Below are 22,043 nucleotides of genomic sequence, written 5' to 3' on the forward strand. Positions count from 1 at the left end.
GCATTCACGTGAAATTGGGCAGACGGCAGACGGACAACAGCCGCTGCACGTAACGGCATAAACAAGCCTCTATGTAAACAAGTGGTCCGTCAGCACGAGGCAAAACAATACACGTGACAATATGTTGTCATGGCGATGTGGTATTGTTTTACCGGCTTTCTCTGGACTTCTGTGACTAAAACGACATCTGGTTTGTTAGCGACGGCCGTCTGCCCGACTGCAGGTGAATGCAGCATCAGTGTAACGCTCCATTCCTCCTCACTGCGTTACCGCGGTGACTTTTCACAGACGCCACCTCCACCTGAGCCGACAGCTCCGGTGTCTCCGCTGAGTTTCCGTGGTTTCCTACCGTCACGCTGCCACTGAACGTAAAAACATGGAGACACCACATGGCAGCAGCACCGAGCTTACCCGCTCCATGGAGATATGAATGATATGAACGGCTCATTCAGAGCTGAAAGGAACACTTCACTTTGAGGGGGGGGGATTACTGATTAATGAAAAACAGACTTTTGAACCAAATAATCAATTTTCCTGAATAGAGAACAGGAGAAGTTACACAATGTCCCTTTAAACCGTCATAAACAAAAGATTACGGATTACAGGGAGCGCGTTTGTGTTGCGGTGTGCAGAGACGAGAGCTGGGACACCGGGCGAAAAAAGTAGCGGCTTATAGTCCGGAAAGTTTTCCTCTTGTTGTTGATGACTGATCTGGGGTCAGTAGCAGCAGCAGCAGCAGCAGCAGCAGCAGCAGTGAAGCCGTCCGGCTCTAGGACCCTGAGCAGCTCTGGACCCGTGTTGATGGGTGTGCTCCTTGTTTTTGATGAGGGTTTCCCCACGTCTGGCACCAGCAGCAGATTCCTGGGCAATCCTACCATGGAAACAGCCCTGAAGCCAGGCTTCCACAACACTCTACCCCCCCTCTCCCCTTCTCCTCCTCCCCCTCCTCTCCTTTCACTCCCCTCCATCCTTCCACCTCTCCATCCAGCTGCCACCAGCCTCTCACTTCATTAGCTCTGCAGCTCCCGGTGGATCGGCCCCACTCGTCTTCTTTACAGCTGCTCTCTGTATAAATAGACGAGTAAATAGATACATGGACGTCACTCATCTCAGGGGGGGTGAGGAGGACGTGTCGCACACAAACTAACAACAAACACACACACACACACACACATCGACTGGTTTGCTTTGATTTAAAACGTGCAGCAGAAACTGATAGATTTTGGAAATTTAATATGTTTTTATTGTTTCTTCGTGCAGCTCGTTCCAAAGCGGCGCTCTGAGAAACACTTTAACGATCACACTCATAAATCCACAGCGGTGGATTCTGCCGCCATAAAGAGCTCAAAGCATTTAATTTTTTTTTTTTTTTTTTTTTAACCAATGGACAATTTTCCTGCAAATTTTCCAATTAAAGGGACAACGAGGAGTTTTGGAAAAGCGAAGCGTTTTCACACTACATTTATGAGCCTCCGCGCGCACCGTAAAATTCTTTTGACCGGCGCAAGACGGACTCATGTTTTCATTCATCAAGAATTAAAGTCAGAGGTTCAAAGAGGTTCACATACCGTCGTAGTTCCGACCATAAACGGCGATTCAGCTGCGTTATTCTCATGACTCGTTGCGAAACCGAAAGTAAAAAACGCTGGTCGGCTCGACCAGCATCTCCGCCACCACTAATAATAACAAAATAACGATAGAGACAGAACGATATATTTATCGAAAATGGGCCCATTAACAAGTGTGGGTAGCGGAGATTCATCCACATTAACGTGAGACTTTTTTATAACCGAATAGAAACTCCTCGTTGTCCCTTTAAACACACACACAAAAAACACAAAACAACCTTCACAAAGCTGCAGGAACACAACAGTATATGTGTGTGTGTGTCAGAGTTTCCCCATGCACAGACAGGATGGGTCACTCTGCCTGAAGATGCTGCCAACAAACTCAAAAGTTTCATTTGTGTTGGTTTTGTGTTTTGGTGTCGGGACTCTTGACTGATGATGTTTCCATGGTGACGGGACAGGAAACACAGGAAGAGGCTGCATGCGAGTCGACATGTGTTTTTGTGTCATATCCATGTTTCAGAGTGTGTTGTTGCTGTTGTTGCTGCTGTTGCTGTTGCTGCTGCTGCATGTGACTCACGCTGAAGGAAATCCTTGTTTCCTCACATAGGAACACACACACACACACACACAAAAAACGCACACACCCACACACACACAGAGCTCTGCCTCATCACGCCGCCCCCTCCCCTCCTGTTTCCTGCCTCGCTACACAACAAACCTGCGATAGCATCGTCACCTGACTTGTCACTTGTGGTCAGAGGAGATTTACTGTGCAGACATCGGGGCCTGAAATCTAAAACCCGACCCGGTCGCACCTCCCTCCCTCGCTCGTTTGCCCCGGAGATGCTGCCGCTGATAAGTCGCTCAGTCGCTCCATTTGGGAAATTAGACCTCGCCGGCCTTTATCCACCTCTGAGCTGCTGTGCTTCAGTGTTGGGGGACGTCTCAGGTGTCGTTTATTGTCCATGAGAATCAGCTTCACTCCAATTAGACCTGGAAGACAGAGGGGGACTAAAGTATGAGATTTAAAAAGATAAAACTTAAAGGTGATTCAGGCGTTCAGGTGTTGAACTTTTCATTCATACTTTGTTGTTTTCAATCATAGAAAGTGGAAGAAAATATATTAAAAACTCAGTCAGACCTGTATGGTCACATGAGGGCGGAGTCTGTTGGAACAGTTAGCGCAGTTAGCATTATTTCAGATCAGGGTGGGCACAGTAGGCTAATTAGATGCTACCAGTTACTTGCCCCAAAAAGTAACTTACTAAATTCATTATGAAAGTCACTAATTACCAGGAAAAGTAATATTGCGTTCCTTTTTTTAATAAAATGCTCAAATATGTCAAATTACTTGGATTTACCCCCCCTCACCTCCAGTTTATCTCGGACTATAACCTACTCGCTCAGTATTTTCCTACGCACAGATAAACGGCTTTTTACCGACTAGTTGATGGACTGAAAAAAAAGTGTATTAAAGTAGGACTACAATCTAACAGGTGTATTAGCTATTTTGTGACGGTGAATTTTACAGTAACGGTGCTTTAACGGGGGAAACAGTATAACTTTTTTGATTAGCCTACTGAAAAAAGTAGCGGCGTTAAGGCTAACACTGTTAACGCTGCATTCTGTCACTTGTTTAGAAGGATGAGTAGCTATTGCCTGGTTAGCATGCATTCAGAATAGATAGTTTAGTTAGCGTCTTTAAGAACTGTAGCTCTAACCGCAGTTAGCATATTTTTGGAACGGTTAGTTAGCAAATTTTCTAAACAATTCACACATTAGCCTAGAACAGCAGTAGTTAGAGCTACTCAGAACAGTTGGTGCAGTTAGCATCTGTAGCATCAGGACTGCTAGCGTAGTTAGCATCGTCTGTTTGCTGTTTGTTAAGTTAGCGTGTCACTGGCAGTAGCTAGCTAGTGGTTGTGCTGGTGCTATAACTCTTTCCCTCTCTGTACTGACGAGGTTTCAACTGGAACGCCCTCTTCTCTGTAGTTCTTTCCCGTGGTTCTGTCTCATGGTTCTGTCCTGTGGTTCTGTCCTGTAGTTCTGTCCTGTGGGTCGTGTAGCTACAGTTTAATTTTCTCCTACTCAGTTTCTCAGTGTTGTCATGACCGTGTGGTTTCCTGCTCTTTGATTGATAACGTTTTAATTTGAGCGAGAGATCCTGAAGGAAATCCTCGCCGAGGAGAAACCCCCCCCTTCCCTCCTCCCCCCTCCCACCCACACACACACACCACTCCTCCCCCCTCCCACTATGAAACCAGCTCCTCCACATCTGGTCAGCTGCTCTGGAGAGCGTCCGAGTCCATAACTCAGCCAGCGGTCGGTATTTCCCAGGATCCATCGCTGCTGCTGCGTTCGTGTCGACCTCGTCTCCTTCACTTGTCGGTCCCTCTGAGGCCTGATGAGCTGGAACGCCGAGGTTTCCACGTCGGCCTCGAACGCCCCCAACACGCCATTCACAGGCTAATTGCCGCTGGCTGCAGCAGCTGCAGAGCGACGGAGCTGCCAGGAGGCGTCTGGAGTTACTGTACCTGCACGGAGACCAGAGAGGAGACGGTTTTAAAGGACGATTCCGGGCAAATTTAACTCGGGCTGTATTTTTCTAACATTTTAGTTCTAAAAGAAGGAATCTGAAGGTTTTCAGTTTAATTGCTCCTGTTTTGCGGTAGTTGTGTCTGTCCCCGCATCACCACGGCAGTGATGAATGGGAGCAGATTGAAGTTCCGCTGCTTAGGCTGTTTACATCCCTCAAAGCCACAGACAGCGTCAGATGGCGACTCAAACATGCACCCAGAAGTTTATTTACTTCAAGCAAACGGGAGCTTCCAACTGCGTCAACTTCTCGCGAGACTTTGAATTAGATCTAGTTTTACAAACATGTCGGCTTGCTTGTAGTAAACTAACTTCTGGGTGCATGTTTGAGTCGCCATCTGACGCTGTCTGTGGCTTTGAGGGATGTAAACAGCCTAAGCAGCAGAACTTCCATCCGCTCCCATTCATCGCTGCCGTGGCGATGCGGGGACAGACACAACTACCGCAAAACAGGAGCAATTAAACTGAAAATCTTCAGATTCCTTCTTTTAGACCTAAAATGTTAGGAAAATACAGCCCCGAGTTGAATTTGCCCGGAATTGTCCTTTAACATGCTACGTTCAGATAGCTCTGTTAGCTCTGGGCTGTGGCGGAGGGGAGGGGGGGTTTGGTGGTGCACGTGGTCAGTGGGCTTCGGGTTTTTGCTGCACTCACAGAACAATGACTCCCAGTGGAAGGCGCTCGGCGGTTTGGCTGCCTCCGACACTTCAGAGAACAATGGCCTGTTTTCATAAACAAATCAATTACAGCCACATAAACAGCAGCGATCGTGTTTTCATAAATTACAGAGTATGATTCATAAAATAAAAATCCTCAGCCCAGGCGGTGCTGCTGACAGAGTCCAGAGGCCGAGATCCACATGACGCTGCAGCGAGCGGCGCCACCGTCCGCCGCTGCACGGGTGGAGTTACAGCCCCCTTCCTGATTTCTTACTTTTTTGCATATTGGCCACACTTTTAAAGGGATAGTTCAACATTTTGGCAAATTGGCCCATTGTCATAATCCCTATAGTCATAGCAGTAGGTTCGTTACCTTTAATAGTCGGTGCAAGCTATTTTTAGAACAGCGGAGCAGAACCGTGAGCTGCTCAGAGCTACGCTACGGAGGCTCATGGGATTTCTTGGTTTCCCTCATCAAACTCATCAAATACACAATCCAACAACTCCACAACGCTCTGGTGGACAAGTTGTGACCTGCACATTCACCACGCTATGAGATAATAACAGAACGTTACCAGACAGAGTTGTTTTAGAGGGAAATACAGAGACTGTTGATGAAAAACTGTCCCTGAAGGCAACGCGCATCAGCGGTTTTGCATGAATTTCCCTCTAAAACAACTCTGTCTGGTAACGTTCTGTTATTATCTCATAGCGTGGTGAATGTGCAGGTCACAACTTGTCCACCAGAGCGTTGTGGAGTTGTTGGATTGTGTATTTGATTAGTTTGATGAGGGAAACCAGGAAATCCCATAATGAGCCTCCGTAGCGTAGCTCTGAGCAGCTCACGGCTCTGCACCGCCGTTCTAAAAATAGCTTGCACCGACAATTAAAGGTAACGAACCTACTGCTATGACTATAGGGATTATGGCAATGGGCCAATTTGACAAAATGTTGAACTATTCCTTTAAGTGAGTGAAGTAAAGGAGGCTGAGAGATCTCAAACAGCAACAGATCATGCTGCTATCTAAAAAAAAAAGAAGAAAACAAAGATGAGAGACCATCAGTCAGGAAAGTGTTACAAAGCCATTTCTACTTTGCCGCTGCCGTCGCCATCGTCATCTATCAGGCGACATCATAACTCCACCATGTTTTCAGGGAGGGAGGAGGAAGTTTCAGTCACCAGTCGGAGGACAAGGGAAGTCTTTCAGCGTGGCACACGGGCCTGGGCAGAGCATGTGTTTATATTTACTGTACGTTATGAGAAAGTTGGGCGAACGCCACCCGCTGCTTCACTCCCCGGGCACCGCAGCCTCACTCCACCCAGCTCCAATTAAGGAGCACAAGGAGCCGCTTGATTCCCTCCTTTTTTTTTTTTTTATAAAGCACAACATGACAAATAAGCGTATTGTATATTGTTTGATTGTTTGAAGCCGTGGGCATCGAGTGCTCTGTGTTATGTCTCCGCTTCCTTCTTCTGCTTCACAGTAAGTAATGAGTCGTATAGACGAAATGTGAACTGCAAAGGCTTCTGGGATGCAGCCAAAGGTGGTGGTGCTGGAGTTACACTGCAAAAACTCAAAATCTTACCAAGAATATTTGTCTGTCCATTATTACATTTCTTTGGGGGAAAAAAAGTCATGCACTACTATAAGAACATATGAACCTGTCCCATTTCACCTCTGAAAGTTTAAGAAAAAACTAAGATAAATAAAAAGTGCCAAAAAAAAGAATATTTGTCTTATTTCTAGTCAAAATAAATCTAATTCTACTTAAAATAAGACTCATCACATAAAAAAGTAGCTTGTTTTATGACTCTTTTTACTTTTGTCAAGCATATTTTCCACTTTAAATAAGTAGAAAAAATCTGGAGCAAGTTTTTCTTTCTTATTACAAGCATAAAAAACTTGCTTTCACTGGCAGATTTTTCTACTTTTTTCAATTGAAAATAGTTTGAAACAAGTGAAAACTGTCTAAAAACAAGTTAAAGCAGAAGTAAGTGGAATGTTTGTGTTAATATAAGTCTTAAATAGTTATATCTTCCGACAGCAATCACTTACGTAGAGTGTTTGGTCTGAAACACGGGTCTGTCAGACACTCTGCTCTGCTGTAAGCCGAGGAGAAAACTTTCCTTGTATCCTACAACCTTTATCCAATGAGGAGAGAGAACGGCATAAAGGGGCAGTCCTCTCTGTGTGTGCAGCCAAGGGATGCGCGTCTTATTTTATGTGGACATATAGATTAGTTTTGACTAAAACTGAGACATTTTGACAAGAAATAAGACAAATAATCTTGGAAAGATTTTGAGTTTTTGCAGTGTATAGGAAGGGTGGGCTGTGTTTAACTGAGACGTTGTTGGGCCGAGAGTCAGAAAAGCAAAGTGCGATGAGGAGGGAGGAGAGGAGCTGCTGAAGGTGCAGCAGCTGTGCAGATGTTGCAGATGTTGACCTATAACTCTGGAACATTCTGTGGTCGTCAGTGATCCTCCGCTCGCTCGGCCCAGACAAAGGCAGCACACGCACTCGGCTAACTTGCTGTTTTTTTTTTTTTTTTTTTTTTTTTTTTTTTCTGTGGCTCTGGGGAAGTTTTCCTGGCAGCAGGTAGAGACGCCGGCCGGGCACAGGAGGAAACCAAATTGCTCAATTGAATTTTTCTATCTGGATGTGAAAAATGAAGTGAGACTGAGTCAGAGAGAGAGAGAGAGAGAAAAGCAGACTGAGGGAGAGAAAGATCTGAAAAACATGTTTGGACCTCCTGTGGACTGACGTGGACGGCGGAGGCTTCCCCTCTGGAGAGACGCCGACAGACGGAGACGCAGTCTGAGCTCGGTCAGAGAGAGGTCACTGCACACTGCAAAAAATCAAATATCTTACCAAGAATATTTGTCTTATTTTTAGTCAAAATGTCATTTCTAGTCAAAACAAATCTCATTATACTTAAAGTAAGACTCATCACATTAAAAAGCAGCTTGTTTTTAGACACTTTTTCCTTCTTTCAAGCATATTTTCACTTAGAATAATCTGATAGTGGAGCAAGTTTTTCTTCCTTATTACAAGCACAAAAAACTTGCTTTCACTGGCAGATTTTTCTACTTATTTCAAGTGAAAATGTGTTTGAAACAAGTGAAAATTATCTAAAAACAAGTTAATTTTTAGGTGATGAGTCTTATTTTAAGTGGAAAGGGATTAGTTTTGACTTGAAATGCGACATTTTGACAACAAATAAGACAAATATTCTTGGAAAGATTTTGAGTTTTTGCAGTGCAGAGATCCTCTACGCCGACAGGATGTCTCACTACGAGCTGCTCCACTGATATGAAATGGTTCAGCTTCACCTCCTGTCTCCTAAAGGGGGCGTGGCCACCGCCACTCCGTCAGCCAGTAGAGGAAAGGGAGGGAGCTGTTATCTTATGAAAACATTAAATATTTACACAGCTGACAGTCAGATTTAACGTTACGAACATTAGTTAGAGCGGCCGTTTTATTCATCCATCCATCCATTTATTCATCCATCCATCCATCTATCCATCAATTTATTCATCCATCCATCCACTTTTTCATCCATCCATCATCCGTCCACCCTCCATTCATCCATCCATCCATCCATCCATCCATCCATCCATCCATCCATCCATTTATGCATCCATCCATCCATCCATCCATCCATCCATCCACCCAACCATCCATCCATTTATTCATCCATCCATCCATCACCCATCCATCCATCCATCCATCCATCCATTTATTCATCCAACCATCATTTATTCATCCATCCATCCATCCATCCATCCATCCATGTATTCATCCATCCATCCCTCCAACCATCCATCCACCAATTTATCCATCCATCCATCCATCAATTTATTCATCCAACCATCCATCACCCATCCATCCATCCAACCATCATTTATTCATCCATCCATCCATCCATCCATCCATCCATCCATCCATCCATCCATCCATCCATCCATCCATCCATCCATTTATTCATCCATATATCCATCCATTCATCAATTTCTCCATTCATCCATCCATCCATCCATCCATCCATCAATACATCCATCCATCCATCATTTATCCATACATCTATCCCTCAAATTATTCATCCATCCATCCATCCATCCATCCATCAATACATCCATCCATCCATCATTTATCCATACATCTATCCCTCAAATTATTCATCCATCCATCCATCCATCCATCCATCCATCCATCCATCCATCCATTTATCCATCCATCGATTCATCCATCAAGCCATCCATACATCATTCATCCATTTTTCCATTCATCCATCCATCCATCCATTCATTTATTCATCCAACCATCCATCCATCCATTTATTCATCGATCCATTTATCCATCCATCCATCCATCCCCCAATTTATTCATCCATCCATCTATGTATTCATCCATTCATGTATCCACCCATCATCCATGACGACCTTAAAACACCTTTAACCATGTTTAAACAGCAGCAGCTGCTCTAAGGTTTTATTAAACCAGGTTCAGTTGAGGTTTGGCTGCAGCCTCATAGACTTTATATAAGACGTTAGCGTTGGGGTAACAGTGGGTTAGGGTTTAGAGTAGCAGTGGGTTAGGTTTAGGGTAACAGTGGGTTAGTGTTAGGGTAACAGTGGGTTAGTGTTAGGGTAACAGTGGGTTAGGTTTAGGGTAACAGTGGGTTAGTGTTAGGGTAACAGTGGGTTCGGGTTCGGGTAACAGTGGGTTCGGGTTCGGGTTACAGTGGGTTAGTGTCAGAGTAACAGTGGGTTAGGTTTAGGGTAACAGTGGGTTCGGATTATAACCTAACTCCTCCTGTCCAACTGCAGCTCAACATTAACTCAATGTAACAAGCGTCATAAAACTGAAACTGGAGCAGACGAGTTATTACAGATGATGATTATACTGGAGATAATAACGACCTGTGTGTCTCTGAACGTCTGGACCGACTCCGAGCCAGAAACGAGAAACAAGAACGAGACGGCCGGCATGTCGGCGTTCGAGTCCCATGAAGCTCCGCCACACTACACTAATGTTCAGCAGGTGCAGAGAGCCACCAGACCATAATAATCAGGACGGACTGAGGCACAAAAATGTCTGAGAATACGACTCCAGGAGGAACACAGCACACTCACTGTGACCCTGCGGTTTTCTCCTTAGCTGAGGGACTCTCTTAAGGTGGAAGTGAAATCCTGCTGCTGCATGGAGACCAGGTGAACTTAGACCACCTGGAATCTCTTATGAGTTATGATGTGTTCACTGTCTGAGGTAGTTTCAGTTTTTTCCTTTACTTTGGTTATTAAGGTTCTTTTTCCTCCTTACTTACCTGTAAAAGGTAAAAGGTGTTGAGCAGAGGGTCTTAAGTTTTTTGCAGCTGCATTTGCAACAACAACTTCTTCTTCCCCTTCCTCCTGCGATGCGTTCACTGTCTTCGTAAACCTGCTCATGTTGCAGTTGAATCAAAGACGGCTTTAGCTTTTTTTCCATACTTACTTTAGTTCACTAAGGTGTTTTGTGCAGTAGTTGAACAGATTTTAAGTGAAGTTTAAGACTTAAGGAGAAAGCCTTTAAAACCTCATTAACCCTCATGTTGTTCTTCTGGGTCAAATTGACCCAATCTGTTCCCTTCCTCCTTTCCTTTCCTTTCCTTCCCTTATCCCTTCCTTCTTTCCACAATCCTTTTTCCTTTCCTTCTTTCCTTCCTTCCTTCTTTCCACAATCCTTTTTCCTTTCCTTCTTTCCTTCCTTCCCTTTGTCCTCATTTCTTCTTCCTTCCTCTTTTGATCCAATTGACCTGATCTGTTCCCTCCTTCCCTCTTTTTCCCCTTCCTTCCCTTCTTTCCCTTCGTCCTTCCTCTCTTCTTTCCATCCTTCCTTCCTCCCTTCTTTCCCTTCTTCCTTCCTTCTTTCTTTCCTTACTTCCTTCCTTCCCTTCCTCTTTCCTCCCATCTTTCCCTTCGTCCTTCCTTCCTTCCTTCCTTCTTTCTTTTCTTCCTTCCTTCCCTTCGTCCTTCCTTCCTTCTTTCTTTCCTTCCTTCCCTTCGTCCTTCCTTCCTTCTTTCTTTCCTTCCTTCCCTTCGTCCTTCCTTCCTTCCTTCTTTCCCTTCGTCCTTCCTTCTTTCTTTTCTTCCTTCCTTCCCTTCGTCCTTCCTTCTTTCTTTTCTTCCTTCCTTCCCTTCGTCCTTCCTTCCCTTCGTCCTTCCTTCCTTCCTTGACCCAGGAGGGTTTTAAACATTGAAGGAACTCTTCAGGAGGAAACTTGAGGTGCAGGCACTTTGATTTGAATAAGAACACCTTAACTCAGACTTTAAGGAAAAATCTTACCTTAATGTTTTCTATAATAGAACAGGTGTTGCCTCTCCACCAATCACAGGACAGACTCAGGTTCGACCCCCCCCCCCCCCCCCCCCCCCCTCTCTGTAAACCGTCACGTTGTGTCTGTTCGGGCTCTGCTGCGGTTTTTTTTTCTTCGTCTTCTTTTTCTGCCGCTAATAAATTTTGGTAAAAATATCGCTTTCCTTCTCGCACCTCGTTTAAACCGGACGAATGACAAATGAAACGTTTGAATATTTTTAGCTCATATGAAAAACGACACTCTGGGTTTTTTTTTTACTGCCTGATGGGAAAAAAAAAAAAAAAACTCTTTTATTGTGGCGAGTTAAAGGAGAGAAAAAACACACATTACCAGTAAAAAGTAGCAAAAAAAAAAAAAAAATACCAATAGCATTTAACAACGATTATATGGGGATAACAGAAGGATTCCTGTGAGAACAGAGGAGGGGGGGTAGAAGAGGGGTAGAAGAGGGGTAGAAGAGGGGTAGAAGAGGGGTAGAAGGGGGGGCAGTTTCCAGTGGTATTAACGAGCGCAGCAGCTGCTCCTGGTGCATGTTGGGATTCCTCCTCCTCACTGAGATGAAGTCAAAGATGTCGCTCATCTCTCTGGTATGACTCCGGCTCTTTGAGGATTGCATCAGACTCTCTCTCTCTCTCTTTCTCTCTCTGTCTGTCTGTCTGTGGGTTGGTCTCTCTCTCTCTCTCTCTCTCTCTCTCTCTCTCTCTCTCGGACATGAGCTCATGAGCTGCGGGTCAGACTCAGACTCAGACTCAGACTCAGACTCAGACAGGATGACGTTACAGCGATAGCCTCAGTTTTAACCATCACTGATGTAACAGATAATAATAACAACACGATCGTTCCATTTCTGAGGCCAAGTAGGTGGATTGTTCTCTGATGTGTCATCACAACCTCTCTCCTCTCTTCTTCTTCCTCTTCTTCCTCCTCTTCTGTCTGTTTCAGACGGCCACCACCTCTGGGAGACGGAAGCCAAGGTGGAGCGAGACGCCTCGAAGCCCGTAAGTCAGACACGTCTCTTATGTAAGAAGTGAGAGGAGAAAGAACAGACTCGATGTTTACATAAAGATTCACAGGTCAGAGGTCAGAGGTCAGCTCACCTAAAGAAAGTCTTTTATTCTGAAGGGTAGGAGTAGCCTAGATTAAGTATTTTATTCTGAAGGGTCAGCTAATCCTAACTGTAAAGTCCTTTATTCTGAAGGGCAAGGGTAGATAAAGCCTTTTATTCTGAACGGTCAGCTCACCTTAAATGTAGATAAGGTATTTTATTCTGAAGGGTCAGCTCACCTTAAATGTAGATAAGGTATTTTATTCTGAAGGGTCAGCTCACCTTAAATGTAGATAAGGTACTTTATTGTGAAGGGGCAGCTCAGCTAACTACAAATAAAGTCCTTTTTAAAAAAAAAAAAAAAAGGGTAAGAGTAGATAAAGTATTTTATTGTGAAGGGTGAGCTCATCCTAACTGTAAAGTCCTTTATTCTGAAGGGCAAGGGTAGATAAAGTCTTTTATTCTGAAGCGTCAGCTCATCCTAACTGTAAATACAGTCCTTTACTTTGAAGGGTCAGCTCACCTTAAGTCAAATGTAAATAATGTATTTTATTCTGAAGGTTCAATTTACCTTAAATGTAGATAAAGTCTTTTATTCTGAATGGTCAGCTCACTTTAAATGTAGATAAGGTACTTTATTCTGAAAGGTCAGCTCAGCTTACTATAAGTAAAGTCTTCTTTTCTAAAGGGTTAGAGTGGATAAAGTATGTTACTTTGAAGGGTCAGCTCACCTTAAATGTAGATAAGGTATTTTATTCTGAAGGGTCAGCTCAGCTTACTATAAATAAAGTCCTTTTATTCTGAAGGACAAGGGTAGATAAAGTATTTTATTGTGAAGGGTCAGCTCATCCTAACTGTAAATACAGTCTTTTATTTTGGTCAAAAGTTCAACCTCCAACCTGAGAGAGAGAGAGAGAGAGAGAGAGAGAGAGAGAGAGAGAGAGAGAGAGAGAGAGAGAGAGAGTGAAGACAGACGAGGGGATTAGTTGACGTCTGTGTGTGAAGAGCTGCACCTGCTACACACACAAACACACACACACACACACACACACACACTGCTGGGACACATCTGTCTGTCTGAACAAAGAGCTTCTCTCTCTCTCTCTCTCTCTCTCTCTCTCTCTCTCTCTCTCTCTCTCTCTCTCTCTCTCTCTCTCCCACTTTAAACACCAACGCTGCCGTGACCTCGTTCGGCCTCGTTTTGACCCGCACTGGACTACACACACACACACACACACACACACACACACACACACACACACACACACACACACACACACACACACACACACACACACACTTGAGCTCCTTCATCACCTGAATTTTTTTCTTGATTCGTTGATAAAACTTTTTTTGTTTTTTTCATTAACTTGTTTTTGACAAGTGAAAAGTTTCTCGTCTTCGTCTTCTGGCTTCACTTCCACCTGAATGCCGACCTCCAACACACACACACATACACTTAAACACACACTTAAACACACGCACACACACTCGGTGGCTCCTCCTCAGGCAGCAGGAAGCTCTGCTGGGGAAACAAACTATCTGGACACTCCCCAGTTCAGCCCAGTCACGTCAGACACACACACCAATGATAATAATGAACATTTAGAGCAGAAGAACAATAAAACATCTTCATATTTAAAGGGATAGTTCAACCTTTTGGCAAATTGGCAAATTGCAAGCTGTTTTTAGAACGGCGGAGCAGAGCCGTGAGCTGCTCAGAGCTACGCTACGGAGGCTCATTATGGGATTTCTTGGTTTCCCTCATCAAACTCATCAAATACACAATCCAACAACTCCACAACGCTCTGGTGGACAAGTTGTGACCTGCACATTCACCCCGCTATGAGATAATAACACAACGTTACCACACAGAGTTGTTTTAGAGGTAAATACAGAGACTGCTTGATGAAAAACTGTCCCTGAAGGCAACACGCATCAGTGGTTTTGCATGAATTTCCCTCTAAAACAACTCTGTGTGGTAACGTTGTGTTATTATCTCATAGCGTGGTGAATGTTCAGGTCACAACTTGTCCACCAGAGCGTTGTGGAGTTGTTGGATTGTGTATTTGATGAGTTTGATGAGGGAAACCAAGAAATCCCATAATGAGCCTCTGTAGCGTAGCTCTGAGCAGCTTACGGCTCTGCTCCGCCGTTCTAAAAACAGCTTGCATCGACAATTAAAGGTAACAAACCTACTGCTATGACTATAGGGATTATGGCAATGGGCCAATTTGCCAAAATGTTAAACTATCCCTTTAACCTCCTGGTGCACAAATGTCATGAATTCTTCATATTTCAGCCTCGGTTTCTTTTCTACCTGAGCTCTTTATCTCCACCTTTTTCTTTATCTTTGCTCTTTGCCACAAACTTTTCATATTTATATATGAGATAAAATATTATAAGAGTTAATAAGTGTCACAGTTGAAGACAGGAAGGAAATTAAGTGAATAAGGAAACAGACAAATAGAAACAACAATGATCTTTATCAGTCTCCGCCTCGGCCTTTAATTAACCAATTAACTCATTAGCATATCTAATTAACATATCTAATCAATATGTCTAATTAATACGCCTGTCACCGTGTCTCTCCAGCAGAACTCCCTCCTGGTTGAGATTCCTCCGTACAGGAACCAGCGGCTCTCCACTCCCGTCCACGTCAACTTCTACGTCTGCAACGGCAAAAGGAAACGTAGCCAGTACCAACGCTTCACCTACGTCCCCGCCAGCGGTAAGCCAGGCCACGCCCCCTCCCCGCTCACACCTGCTGTTCTCCACCAATCGGCTCTCTCCATGTTTGACAGCGGCTCAGTCTCAGGAAGTGACATCATCATCGTCCTAACGAGGAAACTCAGCTGATGTTTTTAACTCTTGTTTTCACTTCTTTTTTCTTTTTTTCTCGGTTGCTGTTGTAGCACTTTGAGATTTCTTGTTGAATATTCCTCCCTTCTTTCTTTCCTTCCTTCCCTTCGTTCTCCCTTCTTTCCTCCCATCTTTCCCATTTGTCCTTCCTTCTTTCTTTTCTTCCTTCCTTCTCTTCGTCCTTCCTTCCTTCTTTCTTTTCTTCCTTCCTTCCTTCCCTTCGTCCTCCCTTCTTTCCTCCCATCTTTCCCATTTGTCCTTCCTTCTTTCCCTTTGTCCTTCCTTCCTTCCTTCCTTCTTTGCCTTCGTCCTTCCTTCCTTCTTTCTTTTGTTCCTTCCTTCTCTTTGTCCTTCCTTCTTTCTTTTCTTCCTTCCTTCCTTCCCTTCGTCCTCCCTTCTTTCCTCCCTTCTTTCCCTTTGTCCTTCCTTCCTTCCCTTCGTCCTTCCTTCCTTCCTTCCCTCTTTCTTTCCTTCCTTCCTTCCTTCCTTCCTTCCTTCCTTCCTTCCTTCCTTCCTTCCTTCCTTCCTTCCTTCCTTCCTTCCTTCCCTCTTTCCTTCCTTCCTTCCCTTCGTCCTTCCTTCCTTCTTTCTTTTCTTCCTTCCTTCTCTTCGTCCTTCCTTCCTTCCTTCCTTCCTTCCTTCCATCCTTCCTTCCTTCCTTCCCTTCGTCCTCCCTTCTTTCCTCCCATCTTTCCCATTTGTCCTTCCTTCTTTGCCTTCGTCCTTCCTTCCTTCCCTCTTTCCTTCCTTCCTTCCCTTCGTCCTTCCTTCTTTGCCTTCATCCTTCCTTCCTTCTTTCTTTTCTTCCTTCCTTCCCTTCGTCCTTCCTTCCTTCTTTCTTTTCTTCCTTCCTTCCCTTCGTGCTTCCTTTCTTCCCTTCATCCTTCCTTCCTTCCTTCCTTGACCCAGGATGACAACTGGAGGGTTTTAAAGTGACATCATCACTCCTAACGAGGAAACTCAGCGGATGTTTTTAACTCTTGTTTTATCTTCTTTTTTTTTTCGGTTGCTGTTGTAGCACTTTGAGATTTCTTGTTGAATATAAAGTGCGTTACAAATCAAATTTATTATTATTATATATTATTATATATTATTATTTCACCCACAAAAAGTTCCCGTGACCCCAGGAAATAAATGTTGACTTTTTCCAGAAGTCAAAAAAACTCATTAAATTCATTAATCTGAGTCATTTACAAACCAAACTTTTAAATTTTAGTTGTTTTTTGCTTTTAAACACTAAAAATTGTAACATTTTTCATAAAAATACTGGATTAAATTCTCAGATCTTTGGAGTCGACATCCAACGATCCAGTTTCTTCAATCCGACTTTTACCAAACAGTTTTGTTTATTGACTCATTTCAATTTACGGGCAAATAAAAACATTCTGATTAACTAATAAACAAATTATCGTTCTGTAAACTCCAATGTTTGTCGTCATAAAAGCCGACGGTCGTCAGTTCACGAGGATTTAAGGCGGATTTAAGGCGGACTTGTGGAATGAACAATTAACACGTAAAATCTCAACAAAGTAAAAAATGAGAATCAGTGGTCAGGAGTTTATTTATTTTATATAATAAAACATCAGTGATGTGTTTTAATAGACAAACAGCATCCGGCCTCTCTGACCTTCACGTCACCATGACGATAACGAGAAACACGTTTTTTTTTTTTCACATGTGAAGACGAGAACAAACTGTTTGTGTTCGTCTCGTCTGGAGGGAGGAACAAAGAAGAAACCGTAGAGAAGAAAAAATCCATAAAATGTCTTGTTTTATTTTCCGTACCTGAAGCTGCAGCAGCGACTGGACACACGGGGGGGAGGAGGGAGGGGGGAGGAGGAGGGGGGAGAGGGGGGAGGAGGGGAGGAGGAGGGGAGGGGGGGGGGGGGGGGGCGTGGGAAAAGCAGCGTGTTATTTGAATAGAGTCGCTGCTGCCAAAGCTAAATATAAACACACTGACCCACGGAGCTGAAACGGTAAAAAAAAAACGAACCGCTGTTAATTGGCGGGAGAACTGATCCAGATCCAGTGGGAGGTTCAAAGCTGTGGCGCCGGCCCCGGTCGCCGTGGGCGCCGGCCGCAGCCCGTCAGAGAACAGGAGAGACAGAGAGAGAGAGAGGAGCATTGTCCTACACTGCAAAAACTCTTCCAATTCTTCCTCTTCACAAGAATATTTGTCTTATTTCTTGTCAAAATGTCTCATTTCTACTCAATACGAATCTCTTTCCACTTAAAATGAGACTCATCACCTAAAAATTAACTTGTTTTTAGATCATTTTCACTTGTTTCAAACTAATTTTCACTTGAAATAAGTAGAAAAATCTGCAAGTTTTTTGTGCTTGTAATAAGAAAGAAAAACTTGCTCCACTATCAGATTTTTCTACTTATTTCAAGTGAAAATCTGCTTGAAAGAAGTAAAAAGTGTCTAAAAACAAGTTACTTTTTAATGTGACGAGTCTTATTTTAAGTAGAATGAGATTTGTTTTGACTAGAAATGAGACAAATATTCTTGGTAAGTTTTTGAGTTTTTGCAGTGTAGAAAAATCTAATAGTGGAGCAAGTTTTTCTTCCTTATTACAAGCACAAAAAACTTCCTTTCACTGGCAGATTTTTCTACTTATTTCAATTGAAAATTATTTTGAAACAAGTGAAAATGATCTAAAAACAAGTTAATTTTTAGGTGATGAGTTTTATTTTATGTGGACATTGATTAGTTTTGACTAAAATTGAGACATTTTGACAAGAAATAAGACAAATATTCTTGGAAAGATGTTGAGTTTTTGCAGTACATAAAATAAGACTCATCACCTAAAGCAAGTTTTTTGTGCTTGTAATAAGAAAGAAAAACTATTTTTCTACTTATTTCAAGTGAAAATCTGCTTGAAAGAAGTAAAAGGTGTCTAAAAACAAGCTGCTTTTTAATGTGACGAGTCTTATTTTAGGTATAATGAGATTGTTTTGACTAGAAATAAGACAAATGCTCCTGGTTTTGCAGTGTAAGACTGGGGATGGGGGGGTGGGGGGGGGGGGTGCAGCTCGTCTGGTCAGTGTCTCCTGAACAGTGAGAAAATGCAGCGGTGGAAAAACTGATCTGAGCTCAGTTGTGTGTTTCCTGCGTGGCTGCAGGTGTCGACGGCGGCGGCGGCGGCTGCAGGTTTATTTCAGGACGACGTAGCTACAGTAGCTGCAGCTCCGCGCTCCGCTGCTGCTCTGTGGCGAGACCAACATTCACACTTTCTTCTTCTTTTTCTTCTGCTGCTGCTTTTCTTTTCTTTTCATCCGTGCATCTGCCTCTCCTCCTCCTCCTCCTCCTCCTCCTCCTCCTCCTCCTCCTCCTCCTCCTCCTCCTCCTCCTCCTCCTCCACAGGCAGACACACACTTCCTCCACACAGGCCCAGAATAGGGGTGTGTGAGCTATTTTTAAGCGCTGCGGTCGGTGCAACCATCCCCGTCGCTCGCAGTTCCTCTTTTACAGCTGTTGACAGTGGAGGCTTCAGTTCAGAGTGACGCGTCCTAGTTTCACTCTCTTTTTTTTTAAGTCTAATTAGTTGCTTTTTTTAGCCGGGAACACCCTGAGAAACAGAAATATCTGTTTTTCGAGAGACGGCGTCGTCCTCCTCCTGACGCAGAGAGGAGACGAGAAAAACAAAAACAAACACAAATAAAACCTAAAAAAAAAAAAAAAAAAAAAGTGCACAGGCAGGAAAAAGTAAAAGTAAATTTGATCCAGTCATCAACATGTGATACAGTAAAACATACAGCAGAGCGTTAAAGCTACAGACCTTTTTTAATATTCAACTGGTTTTAAATCAAAACCACTGAGGATGTGACATCACTGACAGGCGACCAATCAGAGGACACATAGATGATAATATACTGCGGTATAATACAGAACATAAATCTGCTCATTTTTTACACATTTCAATGTTGAAAAAGTCACAGATTTTAACTTTAACATCAGCATCTTCATCACCCAGAATAAAAACCCTGAGAAAAAAAATCTCTGTAGCAGGAAATAAAAGGACAATTACACATTTTTAACTTTATATTATGATCATTTTGTAATTCAATCCTAAAAGTTGTATAAACATTTTCTTTTAAACCGTGTTTATATCCACTAAAAGATGCAGAAGTAAGAATTTCTCACAAAAACGACTCCAGAAGCCTCAGTAGTGTATTTTTTAGAGCCTATTTTAAAGAAACACCACATCATTTAAAGGGATAGTTCAACATGTTGGCAAAATGCAGAGACTGCTTAATGAAAAACTGTCCCTGAAAGCAACGTGCATCAGCTGTTTTGCATGAATTTCCCTCTAAAACAACTCTGTCTGGTAACGTTGTGTTATTATCTCATAGCGTGGTGAATGTGCAGGTCACAACTTGTCCACCAGAGCGTTGTGGAGTTGTTGGATTGTGTATTTGACGAGTTTGATGAGTTGAAACCAAGAAATCCCATAATGAACCTCCGTAGCGTAGCTCTGAGCAGCTTGCGGCTCTGCTCCGCCGTTCTAAAAATAGCTTGCACCGACAATTAAAGGTAACGAACCTACTGCTATGACTATAGGGATTATGGCAATGGGCCAATTTGCCAAAATGTTGAACTATCCCTTTAAAGAGTAACTCCATTCAGATCATATTTGTCTCCCTAACTAATGCAAACATGAAAGAACGTAATTTGAACTCGAGGCTCAAAGAAACACAATGAATAGAAATAGAAAAAGACATGATAAATAGAGCGTAACATCATAACATCATAATAACTTTTGGACTTTGTCTGAAGTGACTGTGATTTAACTTGAACTTTGTTTGCATTATTTTATGAAAATACATCAAATCATAGTTTGATAATTTATCCAAACAGCCTGTTTGTGTTGGATTTACGTGGTATTTCCAGGCTCAGCAGCAGCAGCAGCAGCAGCAGCAGCAGCAGCAGCAGTCAGTCGATGTAGCTGTAATTGAAAGTCTCCACAGACTGAAGCGAAGCTGCTGCGACCTCGGATGTATTTCCTCTAATATGATCAATATGGTTTTTTTTTGGGGTTTTTTTTTTACGACTCTAGCTTTGATTTCAAACACATGCTCAGTGTTTTGATGTGAAGCAGCTTCAGCTTCAGCTTCAGCTTCACCGCGGCCGTGAACACAGGAAATAGATCCAATGCAGCGATGCATCTGATGGAGCTATAACGTTATATAAGAGCGATGTCGTCGTGTCACGAGCCGCCGATGATGATGATGATGATGATGATGATGGCCCACATTTCAAAGCTCACTGTCCAACATGTTGCTGCGCTGGAATCTGCAGCAGCGAGCGGGTTTGGCGGGTTTGGCGGGCGGGTTGGTGTGGCGGGTTGGGCGCCAACATCACACAGAGACCGAGAACAGGCCCCGCCTCGTTTGAACTCGGCAGCTCGTACAATAACCACAGTCCACAAACGCCCCGCGGCTGCCATTTTGTCTCCTTCAGCATGAATCTGGTTGGGTTTTTAAGAAGCAGAGCAGAGCAGACCAGGGCAAGGCAGCAAGCAGCAGCTCTGTTCGACTGTTCTGCAGCAGTAATTTATTTTTAATGACTTGAGGCCGTAAGAAGAAGAAGCCGGAGCTGCATATTTCATATCACACGTTTAATGGATATTAGCACCAGAGCGGCCTCCAAAGAAAATAGAGCTTTTATTGTAGAAGCTGCTGGATGTTTCTGCACTGATGACTCATCCCTCCTCGCTTTTTCTTTTTTTCCCCCCTCTTTCTTTTCTGGTTTGGTGAATATTTGCAGCGGGGTGGGGTGGGGTGAGGAGGGAGGGAGGGGTGAGGACGGGTGAGTTCAGGCTCAGACACAGAGACTCATTGATGAAGAGTGTTTGTTTGGCAGCGGGTCTCCTAGCCACAAACCCACACACTCACTCACACTTCGCAGGAAGGTTGGAATATGTGTTTACTCATTTAGCTTTTCCTCCTTCTGTTCTGCCTCTCCCTCCTCTTCATCATCCCCCTCCTCCTCCTCCTCCTCCTCTTCATCCATTCTCAAATTGCACAAGTTATGTTCAAGGCCTGTGTTATAAACTATTATTTGACACATACAGAAAATGTTTTTTGGAAAAAGAGCGTGGCTATAATTTAAAGGGACATCTCGACTTAAAAATTCAGGTTTACGAACAACAAGAAAGAGCTCTTGTATCTCAGTTTAAAGGGATATTCCGACATAAATGTAACCCATGCTTTAACGCACCGTGAGACTGAGTAGAACCCCCCCTCGAGAGATGAAGTTTGCCGATCGCAAACTTTTCTAGTTGTGGCGATTTTAGCAACGATGGCGCGATAACAAACACACTGCTGTCTATGGAGCCACGAGCCAAAAAAAAAAGCTGCTCATAGCCACAAATAATGTTCAGAACAGCACCAAACTTCATCAACAGTACAAACAGGGTCCCATCCCATAATACCAGGCATGAAACACCTGCTAGCTTTGACAGATTTCTATTGAAAAGAGACCAAAACACAACTCACCCACTCTCCTCCTCTAGCTGCTTCCTACTGATGCAGAAGCCCTGACGAGTCGATCACCGAGTGCATCAGAGTTCCTCTCTGTTTCTAACAATAACTAGTGTTAAAGGGTTAAACATGGAAATTAACCTTTAATGAGTTGATCAAACTATCACAGTCAGAAAAGCTGCTGCAGTTTAGGAACTGAATGTCTCTGGACTCTTTACTTTTCTACTGCACTCGGTGATCGACTCGTCAGGGCTTCTGCATCAGTAGGAAGCAGCTGGAGGAGGGTGGGTGAGTTGTGTTTTCGTCTCTTTTCAATAGAAACCAGGCAAAGCTAGCAGGAATTTGGTACCTGGTAAGGCTGGTATTATGGGATGGGACCCTGTTTGTACTGCTGATGAAGTTTGGTGCTGTTCTGAGCATTAATTTGTGGCTCTTTTTATGGCGTTTGGCTCTTGGCTCCATAGACAGCAG

At 43.5% G+C, this 22,043-nt stretch overlaps 1 protein-coding gene across 1 annotated transcript in view; it reads left to right on the forward strand.

The window, feature by feature from the left end:
• nfatc1 (nuclear factor of activated T cells 1) overlaps positions 1-22,043 on the forward strand; it is a 72,054-nt gene that overhangs the window by 29,933 nt on the left and 20,078 nt on the right. The window contains exons 7-8 of the mRNA XM_083982139.1: positions 12,122-12,177; positions 14,823-14,955. Coding sequence (XP_083838265.1) covers positions 12,122-12,177; positions 14,823-14,955 — 189 coding nt within the window. The remainder of the gene's footprint in view (positions 1-12,121; positions 12,178-14,822; positions 14,956-22,043) is intronic.

This window comes from Trachurus trachurus (assembly GCF_905171665.1).
Source record: "Trachurus trachurus genome assembly, chromosome: 11".
Lineage (NCBI taxonomy): Eukaryota > Metazoa > Chordata > Actinopteri > Carangiformes > Carangidae > Trachurus > Trachurus trachurus.